The 16,000-nt window shown below is 33.5% G+C and overlaps 1 protein-coding gene across 4 annotated transcripts; it reads right to left on the bottom strand.

The window, feature by feature from the left end:
- Nucleotides 1-3,610: 3,610 nt before the first annotated feature.
- On the bottom strand, nucleotides 3,611-6,653 carry LOC133802239 (uncharacterized). Of its 4 annotated transcripts, none has more exons than XR_009877208.1 (4): nucleotides 5,564-6,652; nucleotides 4,625-4,994; nucleotides 4,251-4,444; nucleotides 3,611-3,858 (listed from the first exon to the last, which is right to left on the bottom strand). XR_009877208.1 is itself a non-coding variant. In XM_062240509.1 (4 exons), exons 1-3 carry the CDS (start codon nucleotides 6,477-6,479, stop codon nucleotides 4,318-4,320), a joined length of 1,413 nt encoding a protein of 470 aa, XP_062096493.1. In that variant the 5' UTR covers nucleotides 6,480-6,653; the 3' UTR covers nucleotides 3,611-3,858; nucleotides 4,296-4,317. The 4 variants fall into 4 exon arrangements, 2 of the variants coding, with proteins under 2 accessions (XP_062096493.1, XP_062096494.1); XR_009877209.1 differs by having other exon boundaries at nucleotides 3,611-3,838; XM_062240509.1 differs by having other exon boundaries at nucleotides 4,296-4,444; nucleotides 5,564-6,653.
- Between the last annotated feature and the right edge of the window lie 9,347 nt (nucleotides 6,654-16,000).

Here is a 16,000-nt window from a genome sequence, read left to right as displayed (position 1 = left end):
AATAAGAGTATATCACCAGCAGAGGATCTAAAGGTTTTTAAGGCTACAATTGGAAGACTAGAGAATCTAGTGGAAAATCTTAAACTCAAAGTTGGAGCAGTTGCTGTGCTGATGGGGTGTTCAAGGGAAAAGAGCTAATAAAGAAGATTCTTACATGTCATGCATGGCTATCTGTTATATCTGTTTTTTTTCTAATTGACAAACAGTGATAAATTTATCAATATAGTTTAGATCTTTTGAAATGAAATGAAGAGATTGTTGTTTGGTCATTTATTTCATATCTATCAGAACAAACCAAAATTTTATGTTACTAAACTTGAGAAAGTTTAGATGAGTACTTGTTATTAGTTTTATACTATATGGAACTAAAGTTGGTGACACTTTATAATCAACATCTCAACCATAAACAAACATTTTGAGTGAAGATTATTTTGAGTTTGTTCATATATAACTAATGTGTTTAACTGTGATAAAGCTTTGACTTTGAATTATTATATTATTTTACTGAATTGGTTGAGTTCGAGTTTATGGCAATAACTGTGATCTTCATCTCTTCTAAACGACTCACTGTATTACAAATCAAAGTGGGATTCCTTTTGAATCATTCTAAACGACAAGAATTGTCCATTAAAAAAAAAACCATTGAAAACGACATAAAATGATGAAAACGACTTTAAACTTACAAAAGACAAGAGATTTGAAAACAATATTAAACTATAAAAACGACACCGATTGTGAAAAACTGAACTGCATACAATAAATAAAACGACATTAAACATGGAAAACGACAAAATATTTTCAAAACGACAGAAATTGCAATAAATTATGAGTTGATCAAAAGGAAAAAATAAATATTGAGTTCAAGAACTAAAAGAATTCCATTTTGTTTATTCAAATACAATCCAACACAACCTTTACAGAAACCAGAAAAAGTAATGAATCGAATATCCAACTAAAAACAACCTTTACAGATCATGACATGGAAAATTCTTGCACTAAAATTGAATTCAAAGGTCTCCATACATCACTGATGCATGGGTTTATGCAACGGTGAAGAAAATCATTCTGGTATTCCTGGTATAACTAGTATATTATGGTATTTTTCAAAAGAATAGCATTTTTGAAAAGAAGAGTATTATCAAGTATATTACAAAAGAGATGGTTTTCACTTTTCAGTCCCTTGAGAACAAACAAAATGAAAGAACTAAAAAAACTCTCAACTGGGTATTCTTAAGTAACCTTCAATACATCAAATGTCTCACATGATGATATTTCATGGCTGCTGCAGCTTAATCTCAACTGACTATCATCTGTTCTGGCTCATCATCTAAACTTTTCCACTGTGAATCAATCCAACGTTTGATTGTCGTTTGAAACTGCTCCATCAGTTGTGCCTCTCTTGGCTTTTCATACAGAAAATGTGTCTTCCAAGCATACACTTTTGATCCAATCTTATCCATCTCCTTATCACACTCAGCAACACCAATTTGAACAGCTTCGAGCTCATCCATCAACATCAAATCTGTGCAAGACAGACTCGGATAGCTCAAAATCGACTCCAAACACAGTACTTCCCTGAAGATCATGTCAAAGTCTTCATCAATTTCTTTCTCATAATCATCATTATCACCAAGAGGATTGTGCTTCTCAATCACTATCAGCAGGCTCTCAGCCTTCTCAATCACAGAAACAACCCTTTTGATGATCTTGGTATCTTTCTGCTGCAGCTGCATTAGCAACTTGAGTATTTCTTCCAAGACTTTCCACTTTCCTTGCTGTCTTGGATTTTTCGAGACAAAAAACATGAGATCGCATAGATGGCAGCAGAGACGATTCCCAATCTCGATGATTTTGGCATGGATCAAATGAAGTGTCCAAATCTCAACATCCACATCAATATAAAGCCACTGAATGTAAGACTGCTTACCATCATCTTCAGCATTCTTCATCTCTTTACACCTTTCTATCATCAATTCTTGAATCATGTACTTCAGTTCCTCCATATTCTTTACTCTCAACCCTGAATCATCAATCTTTGTATCCTTGAGTTGCATTGCAGAACTCGATGTTGGCACCTCCAGCTGAACATGTTCTGAAGAATTCGGAAGATAATAGCACTCAATCAGTTTAAGCTTTCTGGTCCATGGGATCGAAATTTGATACACACTACAACTACTCTCCTCAGCAGTATGATCATGAACATGATCATCATAATCATCACCATCATCAGTGTTTTCATTCATCGGTTGATTGTCAGTTTTCTTGAACCCTTCAAGATTCTCACCGGCTTTCTTTATCTGCAAATCCTTATTCGAACAATGCATTTCTGATTCAACCTTGGATCTCAAAGTGGTCAGATTATGTTTCAACTCCTGTTCTTCTTTGATCAGTTCTTCAAGCTTGGAATTCAACTCAAGGAGAAATGGAGTTGAAGAGAAGAGATCACTGAACTCTTGTTTGACAAATTGTTGACATGTCTTGACTGAGAACAATTCAGAGCTTGGATCAGCCAGGTAATTCATCTCTTCAATCATGCTGTCCACGTTGTCAATGGAGTTAGATAGTTCTGAAGCCAGTTCACATGCTTTTGCTTCTAACTCCTCTGATGTCAACTTTGAGTCTGCCATTGCTGATATCAACAAGAACAAGAAGAAAAAAACAGAGAGAGAGAGAGAAAGAGAGGCTTGTTTTGCAAAAGTATTTGTTAAAAGTCAAGAGTTATATGTGTGTGTATATATATCACAAGGTTATAACTTGTATGACAAGGTAATACTTGCGTGTTGAAAAAATAAAAAAGATGTAGAATTTTTCTTTGGTAGCCTATATTCTCTATGAAATGTCTAGACCTTTTTCAAAGTGCTATAATATTCTTTAAAAAAAACAATACTTTTCAAAGTGGTAATGGATAAATACCCTGTTTGCGCATAAATAACAAATGTTTCCCCTTGTTATAATTAAATACCTAAATTTTTTTATGATAAAAATACTCAATATTCAATATTGCGACAAAAAAACATAAAGTTACTAAAACATTATTTTTTTTAAGTGTCTTATTTGTTAGAGTTATTAAATATTGACTAAGCAAACATTTGTCACTCCGCAATAAGTCAATTTCATAATATTTTAAATTAGAAAAATAAATTAAAAGTATATTTTAAATTAATTTAAATTTAAAATATATACAAATTACAGAGTAATACATATCTGGTAAGTCAATACTTAACTACTCCTACACAAGAGGAACTGATAAAAGTAATATTTTAACAACTTTGGATATTTTTACCACAAAGTAAAAAATATTAAGTATATATCTTTAATATATATTAAACATTGAGTATTTTTGCCGTAAAAATAAAATATTCGATATTTAATTATAACTAGTGTAAAATATTAGGTATTTATGCCGCAAATACGCCAAGAGCTAAATAAGTATTTTATGTATCAATCTTTCATGTCTCTGAACTGAGAACTGTGGTTAAAATCATGTAAAAACATATGTTCAATTCATGAATTGATGTGTCATTTCAGGTGAGAAAAGTAGGAGGAAATGAAGACTGTACCAAGGTAGGCTGCTATGCTATGATTGTTGTTAGCATAGCAGCCTATCTAATAAAGCTTTCAAAATTTGATATATAGCTAATAAAGCTTTCAGAAGCTGCTTATATAAATTATATAATTACACAAAGCCAACATCTTTCTTTCCATGATATGTGCTTTAATTAGCTCAATTTACAGTGAAATCTACTATAAGCAGAGAACATTTTCCATCTAATATCTCATACTCCGTCCAATTCAGATGAAGGTGCAGAAAATGGTCTTGAGTTCACCATTGTGAGACCTTTCAACCAACCAGTAGAACTGTTACAACAAGCTGATGATGAGGAATAATTTATATATGTATATGTGTGTGTATTTTGTACAAATAATGCTTAGAAAAAATACACCACCTGTTGATAAATGATTCTTAACCAAAATGTTCACAACATAGATTCACAATATGTTATATCAACTTGTCATAGAATTAGTCAAGTGTATTTGAAAAAGAAATTACATGTTGGGTTATTCTCTGAAGTTCTCCAGTCAAAGAATCAACATGTGCTGATTCTATCTCAAGTAAAATTCTATCTCAAGTGTGTCTGATTTATGATTACTAATTATAACTCTATTATTATAAATACAATTGGGTATTCACAGTATATACACACACACACACACATATATAGAAATATATTCAAATAAATAAAACTCACAACAGAGATGATTGAAGTACTCAAGGAAGGTAGAATGAACGTTACAGGTGTTGATTATCGTGTGCTATCATATAGATACTTCGGAACTCCGAATACCCCAAAACAGCCTAGGCTTCAAATTCTTCTTTGTGGCTGTAAAGAGCCACCCCATCTGGTTTCCACAAGAAGCACAGTTTGTTATTGTCCATGCATACCTGCAAGAACGAAGAAAATAGATTGAATTAAATAGAACTCATTTTCTAGTTACATCATGTATTATGCAGCAAAAGTTTTTCAACCTATGAATTTACTCCATATAAGTCATTACTAACTACTTCAAAATAAAATTCAAGAGACTTCCCATAAGGGAACTTATTCAAGATAGATTTACACACCCAGGAAACCAACTGTATTCTCTCACTGGTACCCCCACAAGTGTTAAGTCATTTGCTCTGTACAGAGTAATGACCTCATGCACAAAACCATGTGAGTTTACATAAGCACCAAGAGGACCATCACTAGACATCGCCAGCATATCACTCCGCCTTGCAATTACAGTCTGACAGTGTCTACATTTAATGAGATTAACACTCTCAAGTAGCTCAATTTCCCGGCGCAACCTATAGGATATACCATCAATCTCCAGAAGCTCTTGCCTTGTAGATTCAGACACTGGAATTTTACTGGCGATGTAAAATGACAAAAGATCAGGCTTCTTCACCAGGCCTTCCATACTTGGTGCTCCAACTATCTGTTTCCACATATCTGCGTGATATAAAATTTATAAATAAATAGATTACAATACCATTCAGAGACTAAAACAAAAATGCCTGCACCCCCAAACACAAAAAGTATTATTGAAGAAATATATATTTTGAAACTAAGCTCTTTGCCTAACACTAGAATATTTAAGGACCAGAAAACTATAACAATTGTTATGTAGTTGCCTAGGAGAGACTCGAATATCAGATCTTGTGGAAGCAAACCATATGCTTGACCATTTGAGCTATTGTACTAGGGTTAATTTTAAACAAACAACTAAGTTTCCATTTGAACCCATAAAACTCACAAAAAGAAAACATTCAACAAGCTTAAGCTATGTGGAAACTTCAAGGTGTCATCTGAAAAAATCTATCCTTTTTGTTATTTATCTTTCTTTCAAATTTACAGTTTTTTTCAATAAATATTCTATATAGAGTATACAACATACAACATATCTATAAAATCAAAAGAGTACTATGAATGAATGATATTACCAGTTTTGAATAATTCAGATAACAAATTAAACTCAGAAAAAACCAATCAACGTATGAGGAAAAGCAGAGTAAGAGTACCTGAAGCCTTTTGAGCAAGACAATATGAATCATACATGCGATAAACCCAAAATGGCCAGAAAGTTCTCGAAAATCTCCTCCGCGACTGATTAACGTGCTGTGAATGCGTTCTTGACAATGACATGGAACTCTTTCCCAATCCCAAGCCAGAATCTCCACCATTCTCAGGTTCAGAACAAGAAACAATTGCAGATTGGTGAACTCTCTTTTCTGTCAATGAGAGGGAACTTTCAAAGCTTTCATCTGAATTCTCTTCTGAACCCTTATTTAAAGGCAGCCGATCTCCCAAAGCATCGATTGGGGTCCTCAGCGGTAAATCTTCCTTGATGATTTGGATTTCACCACAAGGAACCCCTTCTGAATCAATATAAGGACGTCTTAAACGGAATCTGTGCTGCCCACGAGTGACAATATTCAATGTACCATCATCTAATCTCCGGTACTGTCGAATCTCTGCAGTAGTCCCAACACTTGAAAAGCTTGCTCTTTGACCACTGTTACCATTTCTGTGAGCTCGAACCACACCAATTATAGAGGAAGATACATCATCAACTTGTGTTAAAGCTCTCTCGATGGCAGCTATGAAATTGGGTTCGATAACTCGGAGAGGAAGGATTGCCTCAGGGAACAAAACAACCCCTTCAAGATAGAAGATCGGAAGACTAAAGATATCACCACCTTCCAAAAACCCAACCCTATCCCTATGGTGTGTGTCTTCGACATTGCCAAGATATGTGTGTAGCGAAGCCAAACCTGTATTGAAAGTTAATCCACCACTGCTGCTACTACCTATAGCGTGACGATCTTCGTCGGATGAGTCGTCGTCGACCTCTTCGATGAGCAATTCCTCGTGATCGAGCTCCAGAATCTGCTCCCTCTGGTGTCTCTCTTGCTCGCTTATGCTTTCGTTGGCCATTCTCTTTCTTCTTCTTCTTGCTTTCGATTTAGGGTTTTACAGGGAAAGTTTACCCCTTTTCATGGCGAAATTTCCAGTTGAGACAATCTACGGCTAATTTCTTTTTTCTTTTTTGTAATTTTTATCATTTTCTAATATTGTTTGTCCCTTTCAAAGGAGATTTAGCTATGGAGTTTTTTTTTTTTTAATTTGATTTTAACTTCATAAATTATTTGAAATTGAAAATTCATTATATGAAATTGGAAATTCAGGTAGGAATTTTCTTAGGTTGTGGCTTCACTTGAGTTTTTTATTTTCGGTACTCGTACAAATTTTACATTTTTTTTTTTTGCATCACGACGTATATTAAAAGTTAATTAAAATAATATTTTAAATAATAAAAAAATAACATAACAAAATTAATAACAAAACTTACATTTACAAACCTTATTCTAACTAAAATCACTACTTACATTTACAAAATGATTTTGTTACATTATTTTTTTATTATTTAAAATATTTTTTAATTAAAAATAATTTATTTATTTTTTATTAATTAGTAAAATATGAGGGTATTTTGGTCGTATTCAAAAATAGTTTGACCAAAATCAGGCTTAGAGTATTATTTTGTTCAATTTTGCAAAATATAATATTCGGATTGTCATTTAACAAAACAAATGATCTTATTAGTAACTTTTGCAAAATACATGGTCCAAAATAGTATAAACATAATTCATATAAAAAAAATTGCAATATAACCAAAAAAAATTAATATAAAATTAATTAGGGAAATTACCCTATATGCGTTAAGTTAACATGTTTTTTTTTCAGCTTTACGTTACATTTTTTTCCTTTTCATTTTTATAAATGTTTATTTTCAAATATGCAATTTATATATTTTATTTATTTCTTTTTTACTGATTCTTTTTCTCTCCACCTCGTCATTTTTTCTTTTATATTTATCCAATTTATGGAAATTTTGACCCATACTCTTCATTATGTTGGGTTATTCATTATAGTTAATTATGAGTTTTTAATCATTATATATATATTTGTTGAGATTGTCAATGATTTCAATAATGCATATTGGGTAGTCTCGTTTTATTCTTTGAGACTACTTTTAATATTTGTTTTAGAAAGCTTAGTCTTATAAAAAAAATTAATTTTGCTTCAAGAAACGATAAATAAAGTATTTTACAAATATCAATCTATACCATGTCTCACTTTTTGAGTCTCTTAAACATTACTTTAGAGGCATTTTTTCTAAATTCGCGAGTCTTCCATTCTTAACTATAATATTTATTGGTTGGTTGAATAAAGTTGTTGGGTCTCCTTGAGTCCCCATTTTAGTATTCTAACTTTTATTGTTAATTGATGTTATAGCTTCAGGGGAAAAGTCAAAGCATATTAGTCGATGTATTTCTTTATAAATAGAGCATCATTTAGCTACACAACAACTGAGTCTATATATCTGAGTATTGAGAAGAAGATAATATTTGGTTGAATTGATCAATTGAAGGGTGTGTTTATGAAATGACACGCTAGTAAGAAATGAGTGGAAGTTATTCTTCGTTAATAGAACAATTGAATAGTGTGTTTGTGAAATGGCACACTAGTAGAAATGAGTGAAAGTTATTTTTTCATCTATGTCAATTTTTGCATATAAGGTTGCATTTCATGTTGTTGAGGTTGCATCCAAGAGGTTGATCCAAGTTTTTTTTTCTTCTAATTATTTATCAAATTGACAAAGCAACCAAAACAACATCTAAATCAATCTCATATAAATTAAAGCAACTTTATAAGCAATTTTATGCAACCTATGAGTTCAATGATAAGAAGCTTATTATGCAACTTAGGCAACTTAATATATAACATACAACAATCTGATGTGAAAATTACAACAACTTAAGCAACCAAAACAACCTTATTATGCAACTTGATATGCAATATACACCAATATCATATGCAAATTAAAGCAAATTAAGCGGCTTAATATTCAACTTACTGCCACTTAAGCAACCTAATATGTAATATCCAATAACTAATATATTCATTTCATTATCATGCAACTCATGTCACCTCATATGCAAACACATTCAATCAATGACAACTTAAAAACACATATGCTAATTTAATCCTTATGCAAATCATACAACTCACTATAACCTCAAATGCAAGTCCAATGCAACCTAAAACAACCAACTTCAAGTGTAAGTTCATGCAACCCTATACAACATATGGTAACTTAAAGTCATGTGCTAATTTCATTATTATACAACTCATGCAACCTTAAATGCAATCCAATGTAACCAAGAATAACTCATTGCAACCTAAAATGCAAGCACATGCAACCCAATACAACCCATGACAATTTAAAATCTCATATGCTAATTTCATCATCAAGTAACTTATGCAACACACTGCAACCTCAAATGAAAAGTCAATACAACCTAAACAACTAGCTGCAACCTCAAATGCAAGTTCATGCAACCCATGACAACTTAAAATCTCATATGCTAATTTAATCATTAAGAAACTCATGCAACACGTTGCAACCTCAAATGCAAACTCATTGCAACCCTATGCAACCTAAAATGACTCATTGCAAACTCAAATCCAAGCCCATGCAACCCATGACAACTTAAAATCTTATATGTTAATTTCATCATAAAGCAACTCATGCAACATACTGCAACCTCAAATGCAACCCCATGCAACCTAAAACAACTCACTGCCACCTCAAATGCAAGCCCTTGCAACCCGATGCAACTCATGACAACATAAAATCTCATATACTAATTTCATTATTAAGCAACTCATGCAACATACTGTAATCTCAAATGCAAACTCAATGCAACCTAAAATAACTTTTAAAAACTCATTTGGAAATTCCATAGGTATATGCAACTCATGTAATACACTACAACCTCAAATGGAAGTCCAATGAAACACAATGCAACCTAAATTAACTCTAAAAAAAAATTCATTTGCAAATTTCAACATGTTAAGGTACTACAACAACATTATTATGTAAGTTAATCATCTCTATGCAACCTGTCAAACAACTTAATTACTATTTTAAAGCAATTAAGTCAATTTAGAAAAAGCAAGGTTAAGCAACCTTAATTAACATAAAGTTTCATTTTATGTAGTTGCAACAATTTCAATACAGTGAAGTAATAAGAGAAAATAGAGAAGAATTATTTTATACGTGACTACTTTTCTTACATATAACAAAGCAGGTAAATTTTGTATATGTAGATTTTCTTGTATATGATGAAATACGTGTGTTCTTCATATATATATATATGATGTATAAACAAAGATTAATATTGATAAGGTATCAATATCATGATAAAACTATTCTAATTAAATAGATAGTGCACTGATTAATTTTGGAATTTTTTTAAAACGATTAAAGCATATAGACAATTTTATTTCATATCCTGAACAAAGTTTTTCTAGCATATATCATGGGCAGAAAAATAATGTTTTAAATTTGCAAGTTGCACGTAGACAATTTAGCACCGTAGCTTTGTGTGAGACATACCATAATTTTGCAAAAAAAAAATTAAAATTATACATTAATGAATCATATTTTTATACACCGTATAAATGCACTAAAAGTTTTTTTATATATGTATTAATAAAAAAATCTCAATTAATTATATATAAATAATATAAAAAAAATAAGCTAAAAAAATAATAATCAAATTACAAACATACCTTTCCAAATTAATAAAATTTGATTAAGACCAAAAATATGGCATAAACCAACTTTTATAAAAAAAATATGAGAAAATAAATTCATAAAAGTGAAAATTTTTAAAAAAAACCATATTTTTGCACATTTTATTAAAAATCTCATACAAAATATAATTTCCTCTATAATTAAAGAAGGTCGGGCCTAGCCCCCTAAATAAGGGATTCAATATTTAAAAAATACCATTTTTATATACAGTTTAGAAAAATATCGCTTTTATATACATTTTAGAAAAATACTACTTTTCTATATATATTAAATAAAAAATATATATTTAGCCCCATAATTTCACTGTCTTTAGAACCGGCCCTGAAAGAACAACATCAGCATATTTCATTATTTTGGCTTAATTATAGACTCCTTCACAGGCATCTACTTAAGCAAATATTGATCAATATTTGGAGGCCTTTTGTTTTGGGTAGAGACCAAAATCATAAAAATGAATGGTTTTAGGTTTTAATCTCAATTAATATCATCAAATAATTTGCTATCATTTACATTATGAATACTCTAAAATAAAATTACATAAAATCCCATTTTTAAGAGTAGTCTCTGGTCTATATACTCAACCAATGCTTACTTTAGTTGAATTCTGATCTAATCAACTCATCAACCTCCATTCTCATAGCACTTATTTTCTCATCACATCTTCTAACAAGATGAAAAGACTCAAGAAAAACTTCCTTCTGAGAACAAATATTAGTATTTGAAGAGTAGATGTTGTTCATAACATGTGAGCACAGCAAAATCATCAGGAAGAGTTGAAGCATTAAATATTCAAATTCAACTTCATTCATGGATAAGACTACGGCTCCTGCCTCAGCTACCACCATTTTTTCTTCTAGTAAAAACAGTATCCGGTACACCACCAAAGGCACCTTCCCTTGCTCTTGTTTTTTAAGCTCTTGAAGCTTTGTAATAATCTCCATTGGGTACTTGTTAAAAATAAAAACCAGATCATTAACCAGAACAAAGATCTCTCTCTCAACATAGTACAACCACTGCAACAACTCATGATTAGCTTCCTCCATCTCTACACCGAATTCACTCGAGTTTCTGATCTTGTTGATCACCTGCAAGAACTCACCAAGATTGCTCTTATTTTCCCTTAGATTTCCATCAATCATGTAAATAATCTCTGCCGGTAACCTGTGATTAGTTGACAAACACAAAGCTTCTTCCTTCTTCAACTTCCTTATGATCATCTCTTCAAGATTGTTGAATCCATAAATATTCATCAAAACCTCAGTCAGACTCCACTCCTTCACTTCCTCTTTACAAGAAAAACAAACTCTTTCTTTAGTATCAAGTTTCAAAGCCAACTCTTTCATCTTCTCAGAATGAATGTCAGCCTTTGTAATCCAGCTCTTGATTTCTTGCATCACAAGTAAGAGGACTTCGTCGTTGGTTATCATCTCCCATGGAGGGAGGAGATTGTGAAGTTGGTCTTGGAGGAGTTGTAAGTGGGTGTAGTCTTCAGAAGCTTGTGGATCAAGTAATCGAGAGAAGATCATTATGGTCCTGGTGAAACCCCTCTTGAGCAATGAATGACTGTAATTGAGATGGTAGAGTTGTTGAGTTATGGCATTGAGTTTGAGTTGATCACCTTTTTGTTGGTTCTGTTTGGTGATTATCTTAACCTTCGAATCTTCTATCTTCTTGTCCACCATTTTCACTGCACGTAAGAAACTTGAAACCATGTATTGAAAATCAAGAAAAGAATTGAGATTAGCCATGGGAACAGAGAAAGAGAGAGAGAATTTGAATAAAATAATCTGACTTTTTATATACACTTTCTTGGTGAGGAATTAAAGGGTTCGTTATTTCTGTTATGTTCAATGTAAATTTAGTTGAGAAAGAAATTAATTAATAAAAATTAGTTAGAAAGAAAGAGATATCGTTGTTGTTCAAGAGGAATAATAATAACAATATAATAACCATTATTGCTCTTTTACATATAATTTTTATGCTTTATTTCTTGTTTTAATAAAAAGTCATTAAACGTACAAACACATAACATTATGTAAATGTCAAAACAGAAGAAGAATGGTTATATTCTTATTTCACTCTCAATATTAATATTAGCATTAGTAACATCACAAAAAGATTAAACCAAATATGCTTCATTCTTTTTAACATAATCTAGCGATGATGATGATACATAATTGCTTAAAACCTTAGCATGGTTTTAACCAATTTGAATGTATATAAACAGCTATGCACATAGCTACAAAAATAGTTACCATTCCTTGAGTGAAGCTATCTTCAGTGATGAGTGTACATGCCCAGCTTGTTTTCAGGAACCATAAACCTTGGCTTGCTCTGATACAAAGTTGTAACGCCCCAAACTCCAGGGACCGTTACGGTGTGCCTTGTAAACAGTGCTAAACTCGCTAATCGAGTCATTTGGCCAAAAACGTGTAACTAAGTATGATTAGCGGTTTAGGGATTAAACATTTTGGTTAAGATGTAACGTTTCACTAGAACGTTTAATATATACATTGGGATCCTAAAAATAAAGTTTCAGAGTTTATTACAGAAAATATATACAACAGGCCGTTCTAAGCGGCAAAACAGGGTTCAACCTTAGTTCCACTTTAAACCTCGGCCGTGGCGGACGAGCAGCTGCATATGTACACTTCATCATCTAAGCTCTCCAACTTAAGGATGGTCCAGCTTCCTCTTGCCTTTACCTGCACCACGTAGCACCCGTGAGCCAAAGCCCAGCAAGAAAACACAATAAAGCATGATATAATATCAACAACGATCATAATAACCATTCAGGACTATCAATCCAAGCAAATAGGTGACAATAGCCAAAAGTCACAATAATGAGCATCGCTCCCTCTAGCCATGTGACGATAGGGTCACCAGGGCTTAACCGATAAGTGATTCTTTCTTAAGTTTGATTAGGACAGGTGCAAGGTGATTAGTCACCAACATAACCTTCCTCACGACCCTAGAGTCGAAACTATGGACAACGTCCCTTAGCCATGTGACAAACGGTCACCGGGGTCATATACCTTGGCTATAGTCATCTGGTCGTAGACCAGGCAAGCGCTTATAAGTTCTTCGACCTTAGAGTCGGTCCCGCACTAATGCCATGGAGCTATTCAATGCGTGATCATCGACCTTAGGGTCGGTCTAGCATTAGTGCCATAGAGCCACTCAATGCATGATTCTCGACTTTAGAGTCGGTCCAGCATTAATGCCATGGAGCTATTCAATGCATGATTCATCGACCTTAGGGTTGGTCTAGCATTAGTGCCATAGAGCCACTCAATGCATGATTATCGACTCTAGAGTCGGTCCCTGACTAGTCAGTGTCATACACAGGTAAGTCATGCCCCCAATCATATATCACATGTTCCATATCCATAAACAAGGCATTCAACATGCTTACTAAACAGGTATTAGTACTATTAGGACCATGCATAAACACAGAGGCTCAAGCCCTGAACGATATCATACTCAGTATATAAAGCATGTCCTAATCACATATTTCTCATGCATCATATGCAATATCCAATAATCCAACATGCACCTATAACAGCCATGCATGTCACGTTTAACAGTCAACCAACATGCATCAAGGATAGCCGTGCATGTCACACATAATAATCAACCGACACGCATCAATAATAACCATGCATGTCATACTCATAATAATCAGCCAACATGCATCGATAATAGCCATGCATGTCACATATACACAGGGTGCAGTTTTCTTACCTCAAAGTCGAGCTAGAACGATTAAAAGAACGACCCTTGAGAACGATCAACCTTTAGTCCTTTAGCGGTCACCTAGTCATAACCAAATATAAGGTATCATCAATAAAAATGATCAACATAAGTTCCCAAATCAATATCTAGCCTCCGGGACATCAATCCCCACTTAACCGGGTACTAGGTACAACCCCGAGGCTTATGGCTTGAATCCCCAAGCTTAAAAACATGTTTTTGGTCAAAATGGCCTTAAGGGCCGCGACCCTCCCCTGCTGCGCCGCGGCGCTCCCTTCAGACAGAAGGGCTCCCCTCTGCCAAACGCCAAGGGCCGCGGCGCACCCCTGCTGCGCCGCGGCGCCCAGCCCAGATCAGCAACATGCCCACGCACGAACCAGTTTTTCCCCTGTGCGATATCTTCTCAAACCAGTCCTTCAAACCTTCATAAAACCTCTTCCTAACATACAATTAAACCCCTAGACAACACCCATAACCTCCCCTCATCAAAACCCAATCTTATCATCCATCAAAACCCCTTTGAATCCAAACTTTTAGTAAGAAATCAAAGCTGAAAAACCAAAGAAGAAAACAGAGTATCACCTGAGTTCAAAGGCTAAAACTCACCTCAAACACAGCTTTGAATCCCCTTTGACGGTTGTTACAGGTTCCTTAGCTGCCACCTTTAATCCCCTAGCTCAACACCTCCATTTGAGCTCTCAAAATTCAAAGAAAGGTGAGGGAGGAAGCTTGTACGGGATGGAAGGGAGAAAGAGAGGATAGGCTCTGTTTTAATATCAATCTACAGCCTTTATGTCATATATATATCCTTAGGGTCAAAAGACCAAAATACCCCTAGGTCTTCTAAAGCTTCTAAAGCCACTTCAAGGGTAATTTTGGCACATCCCACTAATCCCGTTAATCATAATTAACGCTTCCCAATTCCCGCTAATCTCAATATTCCCAAATACCAATAAATCATATCCCATTACCCTTTAATTCCCAGTAATGCTCTAATCATTAAATTCACCCCGAGACTCACCCCGAGCCCCGAACTTAAACCCGTTATGACTAGACCGAACACTTACATCTCATGATCGTCTCATGTCGAAAAGCTCGAACCAATCCACCTTATAATGTGGCTATATTAATTAATCACAATCATGCACTCAAAATATACAATTATGCCCACAGTGGCCAAATTACCAAAATACCCCCATAATTAACATATGAGCCCGTATGCATGCATTTACCATCATATAATAATGTAATTCACGTAAACATGCATATAATCATTAAATACTATAATAAACTAATTATGGCCCTCCCGGCCTCCTAATCAAGGTCCTAAACCTTATTAGGAAATTTGGGGCATTACATCATCATAATTGATGAATAATGTATACTTGAAATTCTTAGTTTGTACATAACCTTTGTTTGATAACTTTTGGAAACTAAAAATTATAAATTTAAAAAAAAAAATATATATATATATATAGGGGAATTCTCCTGTAGGGGCTTCACTTTAAGCCCTACCGGTAGGGCTGTCAGTGTTTACAACCCGTTAATAGTTTTTGGCGCGATTTTTTTATGATCGTGTATATTGTAGCTATTTAGAGCATCCTGCAAATTTTCAGAAAATTCTGAATAGTTTACAGTACCGAAAACTAGGTTCAAACATATTGTTGCACGCGTGACTAATTTTTTTTTATGCGCGTGGAAAACAACATGTTTGAACCTAGTTTTCGGTACTGTAAACTATTCGAAATTTTCTGAAAATTTGCAGGATGCTCTAAATAGCTACAATATACACGGTCATAAAAAAAAGTCGCGTCGAAAACTGTTTACGGATCGAGAAACACTGAAAGCCCTACCGGTAGGGCTTAAAGTGAAGCTCCTATAGAAGAATTGTTTTATATATATATATCTTCTATATAATAAGTGTGTAGATAACGAAAATTCTCGGTTTTAATGGTTTTTTTATTTTTTTAATGTTAACTTTAACGGAATATTCCTATATTTAACAGAATATTTTTATATTTAACGGTAGTTTGTAAAC

This window comes from Humulus lupulus, chromosome 9 (genome assembly GCF_963169125.1).
Source record: "Humulus lupulus chromosome 9, drHumLupu1.1, whole genome shotgun sequence".
NCBI classification, from domain to species: Eukaryota; Viridiplantae; Streptophyta; class Magnoliopsida; order Rosales; family Cannabaceae; genus Humulus; species Humulus lupulus.
This window is presented reverse-complemented; position numbering and strand designations above follow the sequence as displayed.

What these genes read in the sequence shown, in the direction of transcription:
- LOC133802239 (XM_062240509.1), bottom strand. Translation starts at nt 6,479, where the DNA reads ATGGCCAACGAAAGCATAAGCGAGCAAGAGAGACACCAGAGGGAGCAG. An exon ending in TCTTGCTCAAAAGGCTTCAG is followed by an intron (nt 4,995 to 5,563) that starts GTACTCTTACTC and finishes TATATCACGCAG; the next exon opens with ATATGTGGAAACAGATAGTT. An exon ending in GAATACAGTTGGTTTCCTGG is followed by an intron (nt 4,445 to 4,624) that starts GTGTGTAAATCT and finishes TCGTTCTTGCAG; the next exon opens with GTATGCATGGACAATAACAA.